The sequence below is a fragment of the Lytechinus variegatus genome, chromosome 8 (genome assembly GCF_018143015.1).
Source record: "Lytechinus variegatus isolate NC3 chromosome 8, Lvar_3.0, whole genome shotgun sequence".
Taxonomy (NCBI): domain Eukaryota; kingdom Metazoa; phylum Echinodermata; class Echinoidea; order Temnopleuroida; family Toxopneustidae; genus Lytechinus; species Lytechinus variegatus.
The window spans coordinates 5464228-5487959 of NC_054747.1; the positions used below are offsets into that span (position 1 = coordinate 5464228).

The 23732-nt window shown below is 37.4% G+C and overlaps 1 protein-coding gene across 1 annotated transcript; it reads left to right on the forward strand.

The window, feature by feature from the left end:
* The first annotated feature begins 7482 nt into the window (after window positions 1-7482).
* Window positions 7483-22460, forward strand: LOC121420597 (ankyrin-1-like). Its single transcript, XM_041615260.1, has 12 exons — window positions 7483-8001; window positions 8104-8371; window positions 8540-9064; window positions 11492-11661; window positions 13316-13473; window positions 13831-13865; window positions 15543-15971; window positions 16744-16985; window positions 17852-17962; window positions 18236-18386; window positions 20035-20155; window positions 22169-22460. Exons 1-12 carry the CDS (start codon window positions 7483-7485, stop codon window positions 22458-22460), a joined length of 3021 nt encoding a protein of 1006 aa, XP_041471194.1.
* The last annotated feature ends 1272 nt before the right edge of the window (window positions 22461-23732 follow it).

Below are 23732 nucleotides of genomic sequence, written 5' to 3' on the forward strand. Positions count from 1 at the left end.
GACTGCGCATTTGTGGATGCGGATGCTTCTCATCCACAATTTGTAGTCTTCGCCAGATCAGACGTAACTGCAGCCCCCGCCTAGATTATAGACTAGCTCTACAGCTGCCTACGGCGAGTCGAAAACAGCCGTTTCAATATTTATTTGTAATAGCTACAAATAGGTGGTTTTGAATTAAAATTAAAAGAACTTCTGTTTCCGACTAGCCGTACGGCTAAGGTAGTATTACATACAGGTCTTGCGTGCATTTATTTATTCATTTATTTGTTTCTGCATGTCATGATAATTTACATAGTGTAACCGTCACAAAATTGATTACATTGAATTTTACATAATCATAATGTATAATTATGATTAACATAATAACATAACTGATTATAACAAGGTTGCAGACATGCAGTGGTATGACAAAATAAGCAGATGCTTGAGCTGTTGTCAGACCTTTGGATATATGATTTGCGTACATAAATATAAAAACAATACTGAAAAGTCAAAACTAATGATTACTCAAAGAAGGGAAAGAAAAAGAAAAGAAAAACAAAGAAAACTAAATAAACAATTATGTTCCACAACTATTTACAAATATTTACAAGGAGTGTGTGAGGTGTAATAATACTTGAAATTATATCAATCCTTAAGTTTAAAATGTACAGTACAACAAATTGTGTCTTGCTAAAAAAAAAATTATATCTTAGAGACAAGTATGCGTTTTACCGCATTTTTTGAAGGAATGCACTGATAATATATTCCTAATACTTGTAGGTATCGAATTCCAAACATCAGGTCCATAATGTCTGACAGATTTGTGAGCCAACAGTGTGCGAGGGTTATACAAATGCATATTAGATGCTTGTCTTGTGTGGTAGGTATGGATAGTATTATTTTGTTGAAACATATTGGAAAAGCAGGTAGGTAACATTTTGGCATTAAACCGATACATAAAAAGGGAAGTTTCAAGAAAATGGACATCATCAAGAGTAAGACATTGCAGCTTTATAAAGAGAGGGCGCGTATGATCACGGTAACCAACTCCAGCACAAATGCGAATTGCTTTCTTTTGCAACAAAAGAATTGGGTTTGTGACACTCGTTGATGTTGCCCAAAGAATATTGCAATATGACACATAAGGTACAATAATAGTATTATACAACATGTAAAGTATTTTATAAGGTACAAGGTACTTAACTTTATACAGTATACCTATATTTCGAGAAATTGGTTTACTGATGTGTTTCATGTGATCATTCCAGTTAAGTTGATCATTTATATAGACCCCAAGGAACCTCGTAGATGTCTGTCTTTCCAGCAAAGCATTGTCAAGTTTCAATCTTAAATCATGGTCAGCACATGACTTCCTGCCTTTAAAGTGTACATAATTAGTCTTTTTAACATTCAGTGATAACATATTACTTCGAAACCAATTAGATAATTTCGGAAGTTCGACATTAATGGTGTTTTCTAAGATATCAATATCACGGTGTGATAGGAAAACACTTGTGTCATCAGCAAATAATATATAATTTAATGTGTTTGATACCAAACAAATATCATTAATATAAATCAAAAATAATAATGGACCCAATATAGAAGCTTGGGGCACACCGCATCTCATAACTGATATACCAGAATTAGAATAGTTATAGCATGTGTATTGTCTTCTATCTGAAAGATAACTAGTAAACCAATTTAGGGCAACGCCCCTTACTCCCATATGTTGGAGTTTATAAAGCAGTATTGAGTGGTCAAGGGTGTCAAATGCCTTGCTCAGGTCCATAAATACACCAATAACGTGCTCACGATTAGCCAGAGAACTAGATACATAGTCATAAAATTTCAACAACGCAAGGTCCGTTGAGTGAGACCTGCGAAATCCAAACTGGTTGGGATTAAGTAGGTGGTTTTTGTCAAGAAAGGCAATCAGTCTATTGTAAACAATTCTTTCTAGTATTTTTGAGCAACTAGGCAAAATTGAGATTGGTCTATAATTACTTATAACAGCCATGCTTTCCCTTTTATGAACAGGAATAACCTTGGCTAGTTTAAAGTAGAAATATATTGAAAATCGTAAAACTGGAGAATCATATATCACAATAAAGGAGAAAATAAGGAGAACACGATGGTGTACATCATTTATCATGGAGACGGATGAAACTCAGTTAATTGATAGTTTAAAGTTCTCTCTCTGAATGCTTCAAACACGCAGAATTACGTCCGCGAAATTGGGGATTTTTTTATGACGTCACTGTCTGTACGAGAGGCGTGATTGGCTCTCCCACGTGAAGCTCCACTTGCATGCAAAACCTGTTGCAAGGGTACATTTTCTCCACATTGTCACTGAATACTTCGATCCCGAAATGATCGAAAGAAAACCCAGAATTTTATCTAGATTTGGATTTTCAAATTGATGATTTTGAGATGAAGAGAATGATGATGAAGTGAAACAACACAGTGCCGTAGTTGGAGGTAAATTGGGGGAATTACGCCGATGATGATGATGATGAAAATTCAACTTGCAACACAATCACAAGTAAAGTCATGTACATACCGATTCGCTACCAATTCATGCTGCTGGAAGTGCTAGCTACACCGCGCGGGCCAAATTGAATTCATGCTGAACATGAATAACCACATCCAGACAGTCTATCATAAGAAGGAAAATGATATAACTGTACTTACAAACAAGTGAATAATCCGAACCTGAAGGCAAATCAACTCAACGACCAGACGATATGGCATATGCACTGACGATAAACTTCATGTGGCTGGATAGATTGTCACTCGTTCTGTTAGATGTAACTTTTATCTCATTAATTTGACAAAATTACGAAACTCGGGGAATTATTCTATATAAAAATATAGTAACATCTCTTATCATTTTTTGAATTACGATAAAACCTGTTTTGAAGGAAAACGTTGAGGTAAATTAAAATTAGATGTAAAAGATCATCCCATCATGCGTAGCATTATATGATCGTAAACAAACCATCACAACAACACATGCCGTATTGTTTGCTCGCCTTGGCTGAGACTGAGAGAATAGATCTATGCAGGTGTTGCACAGCTCTCAATCAGCAAGGAAGGAATACGTGCATGTTTGCGATGGTTTGTTTGCAATGACATACAAGCTACGCATGTTGGGGGGGGGGGGATTTAAAAGTAATTTTAGTTTATCTCAACGTTTTCCTTCAAAAGAGGTTTTATCGTAATACAAAAAATAATAAGAGATGTTACTATATTTTTATATATATAAATAATTTCCCGAGTTTCGTAATTTTGTCAAATTAATGAGTTACAAATTACATCTAACAGAACGAGTGACAATCTATCCCAGGCCCAGCCACATGAAGTTTATCGTCGGTGCATATCGTCTGCTGCTATTCGTTGAGTTGATTTGCTTTCAGGTTAATTCGGATTATTCACTTGTTTGTAAGTACAGTTATATCATTCTTTTCCTTCTTATGATAGACTCTCTCTGGATGTGGTTATTCATTTTCATGGATTTAATTTGGCCCGCGCGGTGTACGTATAGCTACCACTTGTAGCAGCAGCTGCATGAGTTGGTAGCGAATCGGCATGTACATGACTTGTGATCGTCAGGCAAGTTGAATTTTCATCATAATCATCGGCATTGTTCCCCATTATTTACCTCCAACTACCTCAGTGTGTTGTTCACTTCATCATCATTCTCTTCATCTTTAAAATCATCAATTTGAAAATCCAAATCTAGATAAAATTCTGGGTTTTCTTTCATTTCGTGACAGAAGTATTCAGTGACAGTGTGGAGAAAACGTACCCACGCAACAGGTTTTGCATGCAAGTGGAGCTTCACGTGGGAGAGCCAATCACGCCTCTCGTACAGACAGTGACGTCATCAAATTCCAGTCAATTCAGAGACCGATGCGAGGCATATTTCGGAGGGGCATTTCAGCGTTTTTTAATCGGCGATTTTCACCTTTTTGTATTATTTTCGGTATTTTTGAATGACCCACTGATGATCCCCACATCATTACCTTTCCATTGATATATAATAAGACCACATTCATAATCAATATATTTCTCCTTTAAGAGAGGAAGGGAATACACCAGTTAAAATGGACAGATTACAGATATGCAGTAAAGGAGTTAGGACTGAGCCAATTATTTGTTTTAACAATTCTGAACTTATTTCATCATGCCCAGATGACCTACTTTTTTTAAGAGACTTAACAATGTTTAATATCTCAAGATGATCAGCTGGCTTAAGGAATATAGATGATTCGGACCGGTCTTGTAAATATTCTTTGTAATTAACTTCTACGGGAGTTTTTTTCTTTGCTTGGTCAGGCCCAATGTTCACAAAGTAGCTGTTGAATCCATTTGCAATGTCATTATCAGAAGTAAACTCTTTATCCTTATGGACAAATTTTGTGGCAGGTTCTGACTTATTTCGTTTACATAATATATCTCTAACAACATTCCATGTCAAGGGCATGTTACCTCGAGCATTCTCAAACTGTCTAGAATAGTGCAAGCTCCGTGATGACCGTATAATAGAAGTAAGCTTATTTCGGTACTTTTTGTATTTTTCAACGTGCTCTTGTGAAGGTTTCTTTACACTCTTTTTATATAAGACATTTCTTCTTTTGATAGATTGTAGTATACCTTTTGTATACTTTTTGTATTTTTCAACGTGCTCTTGTGAAGGGTTCTTTACACTCTTTTTATATAAGACATTTCTTCTTTTGATAGATTGTAGTATACCTTTTGTAATCCATGGCCGTTTTCCTGTACTTCTATTATTTATTCTAACAAGTGGAATAGTCTTATCCAAATGGTGATGAAAAATTTCATTAAATGATTCATAAGCCTGTTCAACATCATGACATTCCAATACATCCGACCAATTATCTCCCTGACAAGCATCCCTCAAGCTAGAAATATTGCTTTCAGTAAATTTGCGCTTTAGTATAACTTTAGCCTTATTGTATTTGTTGGAATGAATATCATAAAGCATGCAGAAGATTGGAAGATGATCAGAAATCTCACTAAAGAATAAACCTGATTGGGAATAACCTTTGGTAGTTTTCACGAAAATGTTATCAAGAAGTGTTGATGACCTGTCAGTTATTCTTGTTGGCTTGTTAATCATTGCACAAAGAGCATTAGACTCGAGAATATTTTGGAAACGGAGAGTGTTTGCATTTTCTGTCAACAGATCAACATTGAAGTCACCCATAACGCAAACTGATTTACCAGATACATTTATATCAGTCAATAATAACTCAATACCTGTGAGAAAATTATCAATATCAGTTTGAGGGGGTCTATACACTATACATACAATCATGTTTTTATCAGAGGGTAAGTCTATTTCAATACACAAGATTTCAGCACTTTGATTTTGGAGGGAAAGATCTTCCCTGAGTTTGAAAGAGATCTTATTAGACACATAAAAGAGAATACCCCCACCACGGCCAATTGATCTATCTTTCCTTACTATCTGGTAACCATCAATCAGAAATAATGGTGGTGAATGAGCATTCAACCACGTCTCTGTAACACCTATTATAGAGCAATTAAATTTTAGAGATGATAGCAACATGTTTAGGTTTTCAAAGCTTTTAGACAGACTTCTTGCATTGCAGTGCAAGAAGCTTAAGTAATGAGATTGTTGCTTCCCAGTAGGTAGGTTAAACTCATTTGGAATATAGTACCTACAATCAATATCTTGTTGTAAATGATAATCATCCAACATCATTTAAACATGGAAATAGTAGTCAACACCTCACACTGTATAGGCTTAGCAATGCTAATGGACTCAAGTACAGACATGATATAACAAAAGACATAAATATAAAACAAGAAAAACTGTCTACTTATTAACATATATACAACTAAGTTTAAAGTGAAGAACATGGCAAATGATAGACACGAGGCCATGCCCACTCCTGCAACAAAGTTCAGTTACAACAGGAATAAATGAATGAAAAAGAGGAAGATTATGGCAACCTCTCCTGTGACAACTATCAATATAGCTGCGTGTGTGTGACAGACAAGGCTAACAAACAATTTGTTGAATTTCTCTACAAAGATTTTTTTTATGAAATCACGCTTGATCGGTCCTCAAATAGTCTCTATTGAAATTGGGAATATGTTTTGAACTTGGGTTCGTATATTTTGTTTTCAGGGGCAGATAATGAATAGCTAATACGGTACCAGGCGGCGTAACCCTGTATGTCGCATGAAATCATAGCCAAACTACAATTTTTCGAAGGTTTTTGTGAACAATTGTAATTAGCGAGTTTTCGCCCAGCGACGTACAAGCTCTATTTCATCCATATCAAGAAATAGAATTTTGAATATAGGCCTGACCAATAACACTGGCAAAACCCCGGAAAATTGTGCGTTCAATAATAAGTGCTGAACACTCGCGTAATTAGATCCCGGAAGGGTGGGGAAAGCCATCAGACACACACAACTAGACTGGCACCCTAACCCACCCCTATCCTATGAGCACGCTCTTTAGATTCAATAAGTCCACCACCTTTTTTCTCTGACCTCTTGCCCCCTATTTAGAAAAAATTAGAACAATTTCTCAAAGACTCCCTTATTAAGTTTTTCGCAATAATATCATATGAAGTTAGATGTACAGGCCTTTTCAATCTCTTTACTTCATTGTACTTGTCACCTTAAAAACAATTTAACAGACGTACCATGACGAATTGCCTGCTCGATTCGATTGCAATTTAATAGGCTTATACTAATAATTTCATTTTTTTTAATTAATTATTTATTCATTTTTTTTTTGGGGGGGGGAGATGCACCCCTTTAAGATGCTGGATCTTGCAAGCGACTGACAACTCTAAACGTCATTCTATTCAGTGAAAGCCACTATCATGACTATTATAACTTCAATTGTTGTAGTGTGCGTCAAATTTCATTCGTAATAGTTACTACACCGTCAACTCCGATGCTGGACTTAACGTCGCTCGCTGTCTTTCTAACTGCACGAAACTACATCCAGATGTTTGGGTATTATCATCTGAAATTTCTTTGGGAAGAACGAGTATATAACACTTTTGTCTAAAACTAAGCTAACGAGTGCATGGACTGTACATGATTTTCATCGGAAAGCATAGTGTTCCAGCGTTACACCTGAATTATCTCTACAGCACCCCAGTAATCGACATTGGTTCACACATAGCTGCACACAGTTTACCGGTCCTTTCATTCCTACATTTTGCAGTGGTTTTGAAACGTTAGTACGGCATTAACAATGTATACGGTAACTTGACAAACATATCGTGGAAATAGAAGACGCCCACCAGCTACAACATCAGTATCTAGACCGAGTGGATGAAATACCGAAGGGTGTTGACCTGCACATATTATAATAATAATTATTTGCATTTATATATCACTTTATCAATCTACGACTGTTCGAAGCGCTTCAAAATTATTATTACCCGGTCACTGGATTCACTTGCTAAACCAACCTCAATGATGGTTGTTTCCTACCAGTACCCAAATAGCACATGGGAGACAGTGGCAATGAAGCCTTGCCAAAGGGCGCTAGGCCTTGGTGGGATTCGAACATACGACCCTCTAATTACAAGGCGAGAGTTAGAACCGCACCACAGCACTTCCACGGCAATAATGAAATTAAACATCATGGTCTCAATGATGAAAAGGGAGTCCTCTGTGGTCACACCACATTTTCTAGCTGTTCCACAGGGAATTTCTGAATTACCGAAATCCATCGATTATCTTAGAGAAAGTATGGTTCAAGAGAATACAGATGAATACTCTCCGTTACAAATGGCTGTAATGAATGGTCACCTTGATGAAGTACAAAGCATAGTCAGTCAAGGGGCGAACGTGAATCAGGGTACCGCTGAAGGCTGGACACCGTTAATGATTGCAGCAAAGACCGGCAGAGTGAAGCTGTTGACATTTCTCATCGATCAAGGGGCTGAGATTACAAAGTCTGTTGAAAGCTTGACTGCATTACACAATAATGCTGTCAGTGGTCATCTTGATGTCATCAAATATCTGATCAGTCAAGGGGCTGAGGTGAATAAAGGAGATAACAATGATTGGACTGCATTACACATTGCTGCTCAGAATGGTCATCTTGATGTAACCAAATATCTCATCAGTCAAGGGGCTGAGGTAAATAAAGGAGATAACAATGGTTGCACCGCATTACACTTTGCTGTTAAGAATGGCCATCTTGAGGTCACTGCATATCTGATCAGTCAAGGGGCTGAGATTAACGGAGGAATAGATAATGGTGGGACTGTATTACACATTGCTGCTTTCAGTGGTCATCTTGATGTAACCAAATATCTGATCAGTCAAGGGGCTGAGGTGAATGGAGGAAATGATAAAGGTAGGACTGTATTACACATTGCTGCTTTCAGTGGTCATCTTGATGTAACCAAATATCTGATCAGTGAAGGGGCTGAGGTGAATAAAGGAGATAACAATGGTTGCACTGCATTACACATTGCTGCTCAGAAAGGTCATCTTGATGTAACCAAATATCTCATCAGTCAAGGGGCTGAGGTGAATAAAGGAGATAAAAATGGTGGGACGGCATTACACTTTGCTGCTCATAATGGGCGTATTGATGTAACCAAATATCTCACCAGTCAAGGGGCTGAGGTTAATAAAGAAGCCATTCTAGGATGGACTGCATTCCACGTTGCTGCTAATATTGGTCATCTGGATGTCATCAAATATCTGATCAGTCAGGGGGCTGAGGTGAATAAAGAAGATAACGACGGTGGGACTGCATTACACATTGTTGCCCAGAATGGTCATCTTGATGTAACCAAATATCTGATCAGTCAAGGGGCTGAGGTGAATAAAAGACTTAACAATGGTTTGACTGCATTACACTTTGCTGCTCAGAATGGTCATCTTGATGTAACCAAATATCTCATCAGTCAAGGGGCTGAGGTGAATAAAGAGGATAACAATGGTAGAACTGTATTACACCGTGCTGCCCAGAATGGTCATCTTGATGTAACCAAATATCTCATCAGTCGAGGGGCTGAGGTGAATAAAGGAGAAAACGACGGTGGGACTGCATTACACATTGTTGCCCAGAATGGTCATCTTCATGTAACCAAATATCTCCTCAGTCAAGGGGCTGAGGTGAATAAAAGACTTAACAATGGTGGGACTGCATTACACTTTGCTGCTCAGAATGGTCATCTTGATGTAACCAAATATCTGATCAGTCAAGGGGCTGAGGTGAATAAAGGAGTTAACAAAGGTTGGGCTGCATTACACGTTGCAGCTCAGAATGGTCATCTTGATGTAACCAAATATCTCATCAGTCAAGGGGCTGAGGTAAATAAAGGAGATAACAATGGTTGCACCGCATTACACTTTGCTGTTAAGAATGGCCATCTTGAGGTCACTGCATATCTGATCAGTCAAGGGGCTGAGGTGAATAAAGGGGATGACGATGGTTGGACTGCATTACACAGTGCTGCTCATCTTGATGTAACCAAATATCTCATCGGTCAAGGGGCTGAGGTGAATAAAGGAGCTAACAATGGTTGGCCTGCATTACACGTTGCTGCTCAGAATGGTCATCTTGATGTAACCAAATATCTGATCAGTCAAGGGGCTGAGGTGAATAAAGGGGGTAACGACGCTAGGACTGCATTACACTTGGCTGCCCGGAATGGTCATCTTGATGTAACCAAATATCTCATCATTCAAGGAGCCGAGGTTAATAAAGAGGCCATTCTAGGATGCACTGCATTCCACGTTGCTGCTGAAATTGGTCATCTTGATGTCGTCAAATATCTGATCAGTCAGGGGGCTGAGGTGAATAAAAGAGATGACGATGGTTGGACTGCATTACACGTTGCTGCTCAGAATGGTCATCTTGATGTAACCAAATATCTCATCAGTCAAGGGGCTGAGGTGAATAAAGGGGGTTACGACGCTATGACTGCATTACACTTGGCTGCCCGGAATGGTCATCTTGATGTAGCCAAATATCTCATCAGCCAAGGGGCTGAGGTGAATAAAAGAGATGACGATGGTTGGACTGTATTACACCATGCAGCTCACAATGGTCATCTTGATGTAATCAAATATCTCATCAGTCGAGGGGCTTAGGTAAATAAAAGAGATAACGACGGTGGGACTGCATTACACATTGTTGCCCAGGATGGTCATCTTGATGCAACCAAATATCTCCTCAGTCAAGGGGCTGAGGTGAATAAAAGACTTAACAATGGTGGGACTGCATTACACTTTGCTGCTCAGAATGGTCATCTTGATGTAACCAAATATCTGATCAGTCAAGGGGCTGAGGTGAATAAAGGAGTTAACAAAGGTTGGGCTGCATTACACGTTGCAGCTCAGAATGGTCATCTTGATGTAACCAAATATCTCATCAGTCAAGGGGCTGAGGTGAAAAAAGGGGATAACGATGGTAGGACTGCATTACACCATGCTGCCCAGAATGGTCATCTGGATGTAACCAAATATCTAATCAGTAAAGGGGCTGAGGTCAATAAAAGAGGTAAAGATTGTGGGACTGCATTGCACTTTGCTGCTTATAATGGGCGTCTTGATGTAACCAAATATCTCATCATTCAAGGAGCCGAGGTTAATAAAGAGGCCATTCTAGGATGTACTGCATTACACCTTGCTGCCCAGGAAGGTCATCTTGATGTAGCCAAATATCTCATCAGTCAAGGGGCTGAGGTGAACATGAGAAATGAAAATGGTTGGAGATCTTTAGATTTTGCTCTTTTAAGAAATCATTTTGACGTTGTTCAAGTTCTCAAAGCTGAAGGTGCGAGTAATGATGAAGGAATTCTTCGTCAACAGAGATTTCTACATGTGTTACTGCCCTTGATGGTAATTGCAAAACTTCTCAGCCCAGCTTTCCTTACAGAGGTAAATGTTTGGCGTATTGAGGATAAAGGATGAGTATGCCGATGGGAGGGCGATACCCATATTGAGGATTTAATGGGCAAAAATAATAACAATTTGACATAATACATGGCATTAAATGTACATTTTTTTTCGAGTATAATACACAAATAAATTCTACGCCTGTTTGTTTAGTCAGTAAAATATTTTTATTTTTAATTGTAACAATTTGCAGGAACCTGCTTTTCTCAAAGTGAAGATTTGACTTGACAGAAAATAAAAAAGCTTTAGGCACATCAATTGAAAATGCCAGTCATTCAGTGAGGAAGAAGAGTCATTAGAAAAAATTCTAAATGTTTACAACAGTCCAATAAACAATAGGCCCTTGTAACAATAAACCTACTTCTCTGCTCCCTTTTTTCAGCCATACCAGTGCCCGGCTCTATAAAAAGAGCTTATGTTAGTCGCAGATATAGAAGATCTTGTCAAAACGTTCCCCAAATGGCCAAAAGTTGGGTAAATAAAGCTTTTATTTTGAAATCGGTACAAAACTTTTCCCTTGATAAACTAACCAACCCTCTTGTATCCTAACTGATTTTAATAGATATTCATCTTGCAATACAAAATGGTCAAACCCCCAAGATTGAGAACTTAGTGTCTCAAGGAGCTGATCTCAATATCCAGTCAGCTGACGGTCAGATGTGTCTCCATGAAGCCATCAAACTCTGTTACAAAACTGGGAGAAATGTAGAAGAAAGCTACACGCTAAGAAAGGTGATTCATACTTCATTTCCGTCTACACTTCAGTAAAGAGTCAATAATTAGAATGATATGAACCGGGATATCATTTTGCGTTATATTTTGAGCATTTCTCCCATCTCTCGATGCTTTGTGGAAATTGGATTTTTATGTTTTTGGATAGCTAAAGCTAAATTTAATGGAATGACTTACATACCACATCATAATTTTTATTGTTTAATACATTGTTTCAGTTAAACAGATCCCTTCCGCTTCCATGACATGTGCTCTGGTGACAATTGCTCTGCTCTGAATTCCACACACTGATCGAATGACCAACTGCAACCCCGGTTTAACATAGTCTGCTTTGCAAACCCTTCACTCGAGTAAAGGGTCTGAATTGCAGCCTACGCATGCCTTGTGTACTGAAGCCCTTTCGCTTTTTGTATGTGCTAGTCTTTGCGTGGAGACACACTTGATCAAAGTTTCAATCAGGGTCTGTGCCTGCAGACTAGTTTAACTCTACCCTACTCTAAACCCAATCCTTACAGCCATCGATGTGAGATCGATTCGTTTTAGCAGTGGTTGGTTCACATACACAACAGACCCTGATTGAAACTTTGATCAGCAAGTGAGTCTCCACTCAAAGACTAGCACATACAAAACTTGCTATTTCAAGGGCCTTCAGTAAATAAGGCAAAATGAGAAGGCTGCACATTCAGACCCTTAATCCGAGTGAAGATTTTACATAGCAGACTACACGTACGCATGTAAGCGCGTTAAGGCCACCGCACACCTTACGACTGTTCGCTTTCCGATTTTGAAACAAATCGCATTTTGCTCGTTTTCTGGAAATGTGAATGGGACATATCATCTTATTTGAGGTTAAAACTAATTGAAAGAATACTAATATAACCATTAAAAAATACAAGCCTTCATTTTGGAGTAAATGCCAAATCAGTTTCAAATCATAACCAATCGTACGACCGCAATGAGGCCATTACGACTAGATATTAATTTCGCTTTTATTCTAAGAATAATGATAGCATAGTCAAATATTTGAACATAGGTATTCGTACGATGATTTAGAACATTACACAGTAAGATATTCCAAGTGTCATTGTTAGCATCAAATTCTACTACACTTTATTTTGGAATCGGGTCGCAGACCAATCGTAAGATGTGCTGTCGCCTTTATCGGATATGATACAATATATTATACGATGATTTAGTGTTGTCATAGCAAATAAATATTGTTTCTGTCCAAGATCACATGACGCAGGATTTTAATTCAGTTTGCAAATTTCCTGTAGAAAAATTATGACACTGATGGATTTCCATAGAGTCACGATTGATTGGATCAATTGTAACTCCTTGTAAGACGGGGGCCCTGATCTATACAAAGTACCAAAACAGAATTGAACCAAAGTTTACATACATTATTTTTAGGGGTTAATTCAGAGAAATTTCCCTGGAGAGGGGCGGTCTGAATGCAGGAATAATTATCTGGTAATTTTTCGCATGAAATTTTTTTCGTTATTTAACGGGGATTTTTGTGATCGAGGCAGTTTATTAACGACCGCATTACCGACAGCGGAGACTCGGGGGGGGGGGGGGGTATCACCCTCTCCCCGGCTGTAAGATCGATTGAAAATAACAGGCATTGGTTTACTATTTTTGTTCGATTCAGATTTCAGACGAGATTTACAATGGAAACCTATCACCTGCGAAGGCTTTGGTGTTTTATCTACTTGACAATGGAGCTAAGACAGACGTGGAAGATAAGTCAGGAAAACTACCAATCCATTATGCCAAAGATGAAGTGGTTAGACAGATGATCTTATCGAGGTGACTTTTTTAATGACTTAAGCTATAAACCTTTGACGTGTCAATGGGAACACTTTTTTTGAGAAAGCGATTATGTGAAACACTCAATAATGAAAAAAAAAAGCATTTGAATTCCTAGTTTTGTCTTGAAAGTTCAAAAGTTAAAAACAATGAGGAGGAAATATAGTTCTCAATTTGTTAGAATATACTTCGTGAATGGTGATATTACAAGATTGTCTGTTCGAAGATGTTTTATTTCCATCGTCTTAACATCTTAGAGCGTAAATGTCACGGGATCATGAGCCATCAGGGTCATTATTATGTCTAAATACCTAGATTTAATGGTTGTGATTGAATTCATGTTTGATTAATTTTCAGAATGGAATCTCCTGAAGAGGCCCATTATTATCAAGGTAAGATGCACGCAAAACATCACAACCGATATTGGTGGCTTAGTGGTAGAGTGTCTGCCTCATTAATAGGAGGCCTTGGGTTCGATCCAACACTGACAATTTAGACCTCCTGCCTTGTCAGGCTCTCGATTTTTTAGAAAAGGGAAGGTAAATTGTGCAGGGCCCGTTGGGAGAACAGTTCGCAAGACTTGGTAGATTATTATTATTATAATTATTATTATTATTATTAGGAGTAGTAGTAGTATTTTTGTTGTTAGTGTTATTATTATTATGGTTATTGTCATTAATAATATCAGTAATAATATTTTATATTACTATTATTATTGTATCCCCCGAACAGAGTTCGGAGGATCTATGGATTTGGCCTCGTCGCGCCGCATCCGTCGCCGCCGCAGATATTTCCTTGTGAGCGCTCTATCAGCTGCATTTCTTCTTCGATCATCTTTAAATTTAGCATGAAGCTTGAGTATGGTATAGCAAAGCCGCCTATCGATTTTGGTGTGGGCGGAGACATCGTTGCCATGGCAACAAGAGTTTTTTTGTGGAAATAGTAGAGATGTCCTTTTTAGCGCTCTTCCAGCTGCATTTCTTCTCCGATCATCTTTTAATGTGGCATGAAGGTCCATTATGGTAAAGTAACGCCGCCTATTGATTTTGGTGTGGGCTGAGACATTGTTGCCATGGTAACAAGAGTTTTTGTCTCGCCCACCAGAAATGAAGGCGAGACTGAGGGATCCAAACGTCATCCGTCCGTCCGTCACAAACCTTATGACACATAACTCCACAACTGTAAGTCACTTTTCAACCGAACTTAGATGGTAGATGATCTCGGGGGACCTGCATGTTATGCTGCAGTCGGAGGTCACATGGTAAGGTCAAAGGTCATTTTCAGGTCAACGTTAACGTTTACATGCAAGACTCTCTTATGACACCTAACTCCGCAACCGTAAGTCACTTTTCAACCAAACTTGGATGGCAGATGGATTCGGGGGACCTGCATGTTATGCTGCAGTCAGAGGTCACATGGTAAGGTCAAAGGTCATGTTCAGGTCAACGTTAAAGTTTACATGCAAGACTCTCTTATGACACCTAACTCCGCAACCGTAAGTCACTTTTCAACCGAACTTGGATGGTAGATGGACTTGGGAAACCTGTATGTTATGCTGCAGTCAGAGGTCACATGGTAAGGTCAAAGGTCATTTGCAGGTCAAAATTAAAGTTTTCATGCAAGACTCTCTTATGACACCTAACTCCGCAACCGTAAGTCACTTTTCAACCACACTTGGATGGTAGATGGGCTTGGGGGACCTGCATGCTAGGGTCATTGTCGCCATGATAATTGTATTTATTTGTCAAATTTCTGTGTGAGCTCTATATATCGCAATGACGGATGACGCGATGGGTTCGGGGGATACATGTGCTCGGCTGCACGACCCGCCGAGCATCTCTAGTTTATATTATTAGATTTGAATTCATTTCCCAAATAAGAGACAAAAATAATATGTGTTTGTCTGTATGAGGGTCTGTAGGTGCATGTGTGTGGGGTATGTGTGTGTGTGTGTAGGGGGGCATCCAAGGTATATCTGCAACCAGTTTTCGTTGGAGGTCAAAGCCCTGTGTCAATCGCTGAAGCTCATTATGCCAGTTTTTATTCACTCTTCTTCAACAAATGCACAGAAAGCGTGAATAAAGAACATCACACGGAATCTAAAGTCTCTGCCGACGCAACTTCAGAGGATGTCACAATGTCCCAGGATGATACGAGGGAGCAGAGTAAGCAAAATGAAACTCAAACCCATGCTGCAGAAAGCGATGAGGGTCATCATACTGATGAAGAATATGACTTGATTCAAATTGAGAAGCATGGCATTACTGTCAGAATTTCCAAATATGAAATCTACAGTGCAAAGGACATCACTGTGGAAGTGATTGAAGAGGTCCCACCTGAGCTAAAGCTGAAGGAAACAGAAGCCATCATTTCGGTTGGATTGAAGATGTCGCCTTCTGATGCAATCTTTGACAGTCCTGTAAGAGTAACAATGCCCCACTGTGGTGCATTTACAAAGCCTACTGATGCAGAAGTTTACATCTATTATCGCAAGAACGGTACTCTTTTTCTACTTCCTCTTTGGTCGTTTTCCTTTCACTCAGTTTTCCCCACTCACATTCCTGAAGAACTGAGTAATACTATTGCAGAAGATATATTGATTTTTATTTTAAGATTACAATATAGTTCATTATGATGGCCCAAACAACTAGACACTGTTTGAAAGATATGAAGGAGTAGAATACACCAACAAAAGTTTCTTCCATTTTTACTGTTACGCCCATATATTGCAAGCACGGATCATGCCATGATGGGCTTATTGGTTTTTTTTCACTGGCCTGTACCGGCCGCACAGAAGCGCTGTTAGTGATGTTGTTAGCGCTAACAAGTCAGCCACTACACTATGAGCAGAATGAACGCTCAGAAAGCGCATATGTTGGTTACAACAAACGCATGCAATCACAACTTAATTCCACATAAGATGACGTCGTAGAATCTAGGGGATAATTAGAATAAAACGGCCCGTTTCCAAGGCTATCTAATTTGAGTACCGGTATTATATGCTAAATAGTCAGAAGGTGGAGAGTGAATGTAAATGAAACGTTCTTCTTTGTATTCTGTAGATTGATAACTTTCCACTTCTGTTTCATCTATCAATCTAATTTCCTGATTTTGATAAAGTGTTGGGAAAAGGCCATTCGTATAAAATCAGTACATTTTGATCCCTTTGTTTAACGATACATATATTTCGTACAGAATGATCTTTTTGCTTCGTGGGTTTGTAGAAAGAGGAATGACACATTTCTATTTTCTATTTTAATGATATTACAGATTCTGCAAAGTTTACAGCGATTCTATCCACCAGCACTAGTATCCCAAAATGTGTTGTGAGAGATCGCGATCTAGATATCTACCTGGAACACTTCTCAGAATTCAGGATTGTTGCTACAATAAGAAGGATATTTATTGGGAAACGTGTTATTTGTACACCAATCATTCCTGTACTAGCACCTAGAAATCCCATGCCCGTTTTGTGGGTCAATGTCAGGGACCAAAACGTTGCAGAAGGACAGGTTAGGCCTATTGGAATGTTTCCACCACATTTCTTCTAATATTTTTTGAATTATTCTTAGAACAGATACCTTATGTATAATAATTAAGCTTACAGAGTATTAAACAAGTTTTTAAAGATGCATATGTAATATTACAAATGGGGAAAATGTTCTACCGGTGTTAAAGGTAAACTTGCAAACGCAGCAATTGATATATGAGAAGTGTTTACAATTAGGCTTGGTTGCCATCATATCGTCGTAGGTCCAAATATAGTAAATTTACAGAAAACAAATTTTTGAAATCATGATTATTTAGATGACGAAACATTGAATATCGTCAACAAAGAAAAGTATATGTAAACTAGCAGATTATAAAGTGATATCACTTCAAGTAAATCTGTATTGATGAGAAAGCTGTTAGGCCCAGAGGTATACCCTGAATATCAGAAATAGAAAATATTCGAAAAGATACAAGATTCTAATTATAGCACATTATGTTAAGCTTCTCCTTATAACCATATTTCAGATATAATTGGTAATGTCATTGTCATTAGTTTTTCTGTGGAAATAAGACTATACTATAGTATAACTGTATAATATCGACTCTAACCTCCCAACTACTTGAAATAATTATTGACTTACCTTGGTCACCTAATTATATTGGGATACCATATGGTCTGTTTCTTTTCTGAATAATGCAATTATTACAGTATTAAACTGAGGTGCCTTAAGTTTCATGAGTCATGTGAGCGGGGTAGATAGCCCTACCGGTAAGTCACATTTTCTTTGTTTTTTTATTGGAAAAAAAGGGTTCCTTGTGCCCCCTTCACCGCCCTGTTTATGTATTTACGCCTTATGTCATGGCATTTGTAATTTACTTTTCAAAGATTCCAGAAGGATATAAGGTCCCGATTCCTGGGGAGCAGTTCTTAGTCAGGTGGCGTTCAGGGGAATTGAAAATTTCTTGCAAAGAAAGCACTCTGAAAGGCGATCCTCGGGTAATATCATTTTCATGATTCTATAACCAAAGTTATGCTGAATGTAACTTATTATAACGTACAAGTCATATCACCTGATCGCACTATGCTATTGTATATTTGTGTACGATGCAAGGTCAGATAAAGTTTTCTTCCAAAAACCCAAACAATTCATTAACTATTTATAGAATGAAAAGGTCACTCGTATAAAGTGCTATATAGCTAATTACGAATAACTTATTGATTTACTTTTAATACTAATTTCCCTTCCAACATTATGTAATTTTCTTGTAGATTCTCAAGGAAGGAGAAATCCGTCACCTAACTGAGCACCAACTCATGTTTGAGGTGGATACACAAAACATTACTGAGAATAAATTCAACCTACACTTCACCCTACAACAGAATACAACTAAGGAGCTCATCGTTCCAATGTCGTTAAAAGGTATAAAATATCGAATAGGAATGAGTGCGATAATGTGATCTAGGGAAAGACAGATGATTTGTTCAACGAGGCGTAAATCATAGGGTGACTATGTCCAATTCCAATTGTTCAATTATTCAACAGCTATTTGTCTTTATACATGACAAACTAAATTCTAAATTCGGCCCTAAAATTCGAGAATCATTAAATCAGTTCAAAGGTTCACAATGTTAATTGTTAAAAATCTTCATGGATATTCTCGTGGGTTCATTGATGATATTGTTTTTGTAGTTTTTTTAACAAAGAAATCGAAAATCGTACCTCCAATTCTTTGTCTCAGATGAAATACCAGCTTGATATGATAGATAAAGACCGATGTTGCTTGTCATCTGAATACATCCGACCATCGAAGAATTATAGACTCAATACTAGGTACCTATCAATGAATGGGATTAATGTAGATAATGCTTAAATGAACCAAAAATGCAATATAATTGTTCAACCAAATACATGAATACCACCATGCAATTGTAAGAGCTAATGTTAAAGAGATCGTCCGGACTAAACGTTTTTATAGCTTGATAAATAGAGTAGAATTCACTGAGCAAAATGTCGAAAATTTCATCAAAATCGGATAACAAATAACAAAGTTATTGAATTTCAAAGTTTAGCAATATTTTGTGAAAACAGTTATCATGAATATTTATTAGGTGGACTGATGATGTCACATCCCCACTTGTTCTTTTGTATTTTATTATATGAAATTAGGTTTATCCAATTTTGTTTCCTTCAAAAAACTAGAAAATTTGGATTATTCACAAGAGTATGAAATAATGAAAAAAAAATATGATTTTATGTAATAGAAAACAGAAAGTGGGGATGTGACATCATCGGACCACCTAATGAATATTCATGATGACTATTTTCACAAAATATTGCTAAACTTTAAAGCTTGTGTATAGTTTTGGTAAATCCACCAAAATGCACCTATCACTATTCGAATTCATTGCTAGCTCATATGAATGGATATGCCCTATAACAGTTATGATGTGGAGGATATGAAATGAAAATGTGTTTTACAGGATAATTTTTGCGATTTTACATGGAAATTCAACTTGATCGGGTCACCCGATCAAATTAAAATATCTGTGTGTTTTTGTCTGTCAATTAAATCCTATTCCAAATCATGGAATGGGCTGAAACTTTCAAGATATGTTCTTTGTCTGTAACTTTTGGATATCTAATCACTAAATTTATAAGATAAGTGCTTGAATGCCCATTTTTTTAATTTAAAACAAGCATCGCCGAGAGAGGGCGCTATATATCCAAGATTTGAATATTTGAAATTTTCTCAGAGAAGTGCAGTTGGATGAATATCTAACGGTCTCTACGCTTCAGTAAGACTGTCATATTAGATGATATTCGATTATCAATCACATTATTGACCCTTTACCAAAGCAATACACAGGCTTTAAACTGCAGTAACTTTATAATTTGTTATCCGATTTTGATGAAATTTTCGACAGTGTGCTTTGTGAATTCTACTCTATGTATTCAGGTATGAATATTTTCAGCCTGAATCATCCCTATATTCATTAGTTTATTATGTCCCATTCAATTAATTACAGCGATTCAAATTTTGTTAATATGTCATTCGTCTCTTATTTAGAAGCAGCTACGGTGATATCAGAGGGAGGAGCTTGTTCACCATCAGCGATAGCGACATCATCCCCATTGGCTGGCAATCATCCTGCAGAAACCATAGGTTCTGGTTCTACTTCTGAAACAAGGTGAACATATGACAGTATGTAGTATTGAAAAATAAAACTTAACCAAATGGAATATTTCAATAATTCATTTATTTCAAGCATGTGAGAGAATGACATATACTATAGGCCATGGTAAAAATTAAGTACGCTAAAAATAGGCATATTCCCTATACCAACTTCAATTTCGACTTAGAATCCCATATCTCTACATGTCAAATAACTAAAACCTAATACATAAGTAATCTCAGTATCGAATGAGTAAAATCAAGGTGAAAATCTGACAGTATATATTAGTGACCAGGATTTTCCACAGGGGGGCAAAACCGTCCGCCAAAAATTGACAAGCAAAAAAAAAGATCTTCAATCACGAATAAAGGATTTCGTACCAGAAAAAAAAATTGACAAGCAAAAGAAAGGGTCTTTAAACTCGTCGGGGGGGGGGGGGGGGGGGCAATAAAGGTCTTCAAGCTCATCATGAAGGGCAAAAAACGTCTTCAGGCACGTCAGGGTGGGGGCAAAAAAGGTCTTTCAAGCTCGTCAGGGGGGGGGGGGCAGGGATACGTCCTTTGTATGGATTGTGGTCCGCCCCCCCCCCCCCTCGTAGGTATGCTGGTGTTATTGACAAATAAGACTTAACCTACAGTAATGGAATATTTAAATCATTTATTTCAAGCACGTGACAGAATGGCATTAACATACTATGGGCCATGGTAAAAGTACGCTGAAATATAGGCATATTCCCTATACCAATTCCAATTTCGACTTAGAATCCAATATCTTTACATGTCAAATAGCTAAACCTTATACATAAATAATCTTAGTATCGAATGAGAAAAATTGATATCGAAATAGTTTAGTTTACTGTGATGTAGAGGATGTGACATGAAAATGTATCAATTTTTTTATCTGGTATTTTTTTTAATTAAAAAAAAAACATTTTCCGAAGCACGAAATGGGCTAAATTTTTCAAAATAATCTCTCTATAATTGGCACAAAACAAGCATTCCATTTTATAGGATGATTGCTTAAAAACCCTTCTTGGAGGAAAGAAGTAACATTACCCCGCTAGAGGGCCCTAGCTTCCGAACATTTTATTGTTTGATTTTTTTAGTCGGCAGATGAATGAAAAAACACACACGGATAGATAAAATTGCCATATTGGACGATACTTGAATATATATCTTTTTCAATTATTGGTTCTCCATCAAAGCTTTAGCCGGTCTTTATTTTTTTTCAAACCGTGTTAGAAGATATCTCATGTTTTATATTATTTTTCGGATATTATTTGGACGTTGGCAGAAAAATGTATCCATTTAGGTGACCAAAAACTGTATGTATATAAGTGTTTGCAAATAATCAGAGAATAATGATCACTGCAGTTATTATCATCATCGTTAAGGGGGAATCCTACCCCAATAAAAATTTGTTTTTATAAAAAAAAGAGAAAAATCAGAGAAGTTGATAGGTGTAAATTTGAACAATTTTGGACAAACAACAAGAAAGTTATGACTTTTTAAAAGTTGTATCCATAGACACTTCAAATTGGCCGCATATGGGATGTCATAGTGATGTAAGGCAAGGACTGCTTTACCTTGTACTCCAATACAAATGATGGCTAAAATGACATTTTTTCCAAAAAGTTTTATTTCAAATTTTTCTTTCATGAGGACATAAACAATATACTACCTAGATTATATTTAGATTACTCCCCCGGGGAATGGGTACTTAGGAGAAAACCACAAATCCCTGATAATAAAGTACATGGCCTATGGGAAAACTGTCCTTGCCCCTTGTCATAATTTACTAACCCAGTTGCCAATTTGAAATCTACATAGTATTAATGAACCCAATCGTATAGCAGCTATATCTTTTTTATTGCTTGTCCGATTTCTTTAAAAGTTTTGCCATTCTATTTTCTTTGTTTTTCTCCTCCCAAACACATTATTTTATGGCCAAGGCTGGATTCCCTTTGAAAATCATCGCCATCAATTATCATCTTTATAATTTTTGAAGTTTACCCCTTATTTTCTGTAGAACAACAATGAAAGAGTCTGAGGAGGATTTCGATGACATTCTGAAGGAAATTGCTGAACAGGTCAACAAAAGGCAGGACGTCGATGATCTTGGCTGTAAACTGGGATTTCATCCATCAAAAATAGAATCATATTGTGAGAATAACAGGAATGGATCACACATGGGCACGCGACAGATGCTTCGTGATTGGAGGAAAATAACCCATGAATCAGAAGAACGAGTACTGTTGAGGCAAGCCCTTACTGACATCAGGTACATTCGTTTGGCTGACGAGCTTCTGCCTGAGTATTGATAAACATAAGTGATTCTAACGAAAAAGCAAGTAATAAAAAAGCGGCCCAATTCTTTGTCCTAATGTATCGATTTACAATAGCAAATCTATTAGCAAATGTCTGCTTTTTGAATAATTGTACTTATATTGTTCATTGTATATTTCCTTATTCCCTTCACATGTACATACTAATTTATTCATGGCTCTCTTATGATGTTGCTTTGTAAATGGATTGTCATAAGTGTTATGTTATGTTATGCTATGTCACTGTCACAGGGCCCAATGGGAGGCCAACACTTTGTTGAATGGGCTTCACTGTTTTTAAATAAATAAATAAAAACATAAATAATCAAAATCTAAAAGCAAATAATTTCCACAAAATTTCAAATTGTAGATTCAGCCTGAAATCATCAGGATTCCTTCATATTCAATGGTTTCTATGCTATTACAGACACAGGATATTTCAAGATGTTCATGGTGGTGAAGAGATGATAGAAGAGGCGTATACCTTTTACCGAGTGAATTAAAAAGGACTGTTTGGATGGTGGAAAGAAGATGAAAGAGATTTAGGCACTCAAGAAATTAACGTATATAGTTAAAACATTTGGATTACCGACACACAAGATTGTGAACAGCTTTTTTTTGCATTAATTTAACGCGAAAACCGTCGGCGTTGAATCCATCCGCCCTCTCGACATTTTCGGCGACTATTCCGCGCTCGATGACCTTTTACTCAAATGTCTTGTGTCTCTTTTGAGACCAAATTTACGATGAAAATGAAAAATCAAACTCATTTTTTTTTGTTCGAAAGAGACATGGAATGAAATACTCCTAAAATTTGCCCAACTACTGATCGTGGGCCCAGCAGTCGCTGTACGACGCCAAACTGACGAGGCTCTATCCTTGAAATGTTAAACACCAAACAGGGTCATAAGGGTAGGAGCAACTCCCTCCTTTTAAAGGTATTTGCTAACATTGATTTGACTTTTAAAATATCTGAGCTGCGAGGTCCCACTTGTCACCTGCACCTGTGTTATGTTACAAAAATGATGCCCAGCAAAAATCGCGTCTGAAAATCATTATTAAAGGTCAAGTCCATCTCAGAAAAATGTTGATTTGAATCAATAAAGAAAAATCAGACAAGGGCAATGCTAAAACTTTCATCAAAATCGGATGTAAAATAAGAAAGTTATGACATTTCAAAGTTTCGCTTATTTTTAACAAAATAGTTATATGAACGAGCCAGTTACATCCAAATGAGAGAGTCGATGAGGCCACTCACTCACTATTTCT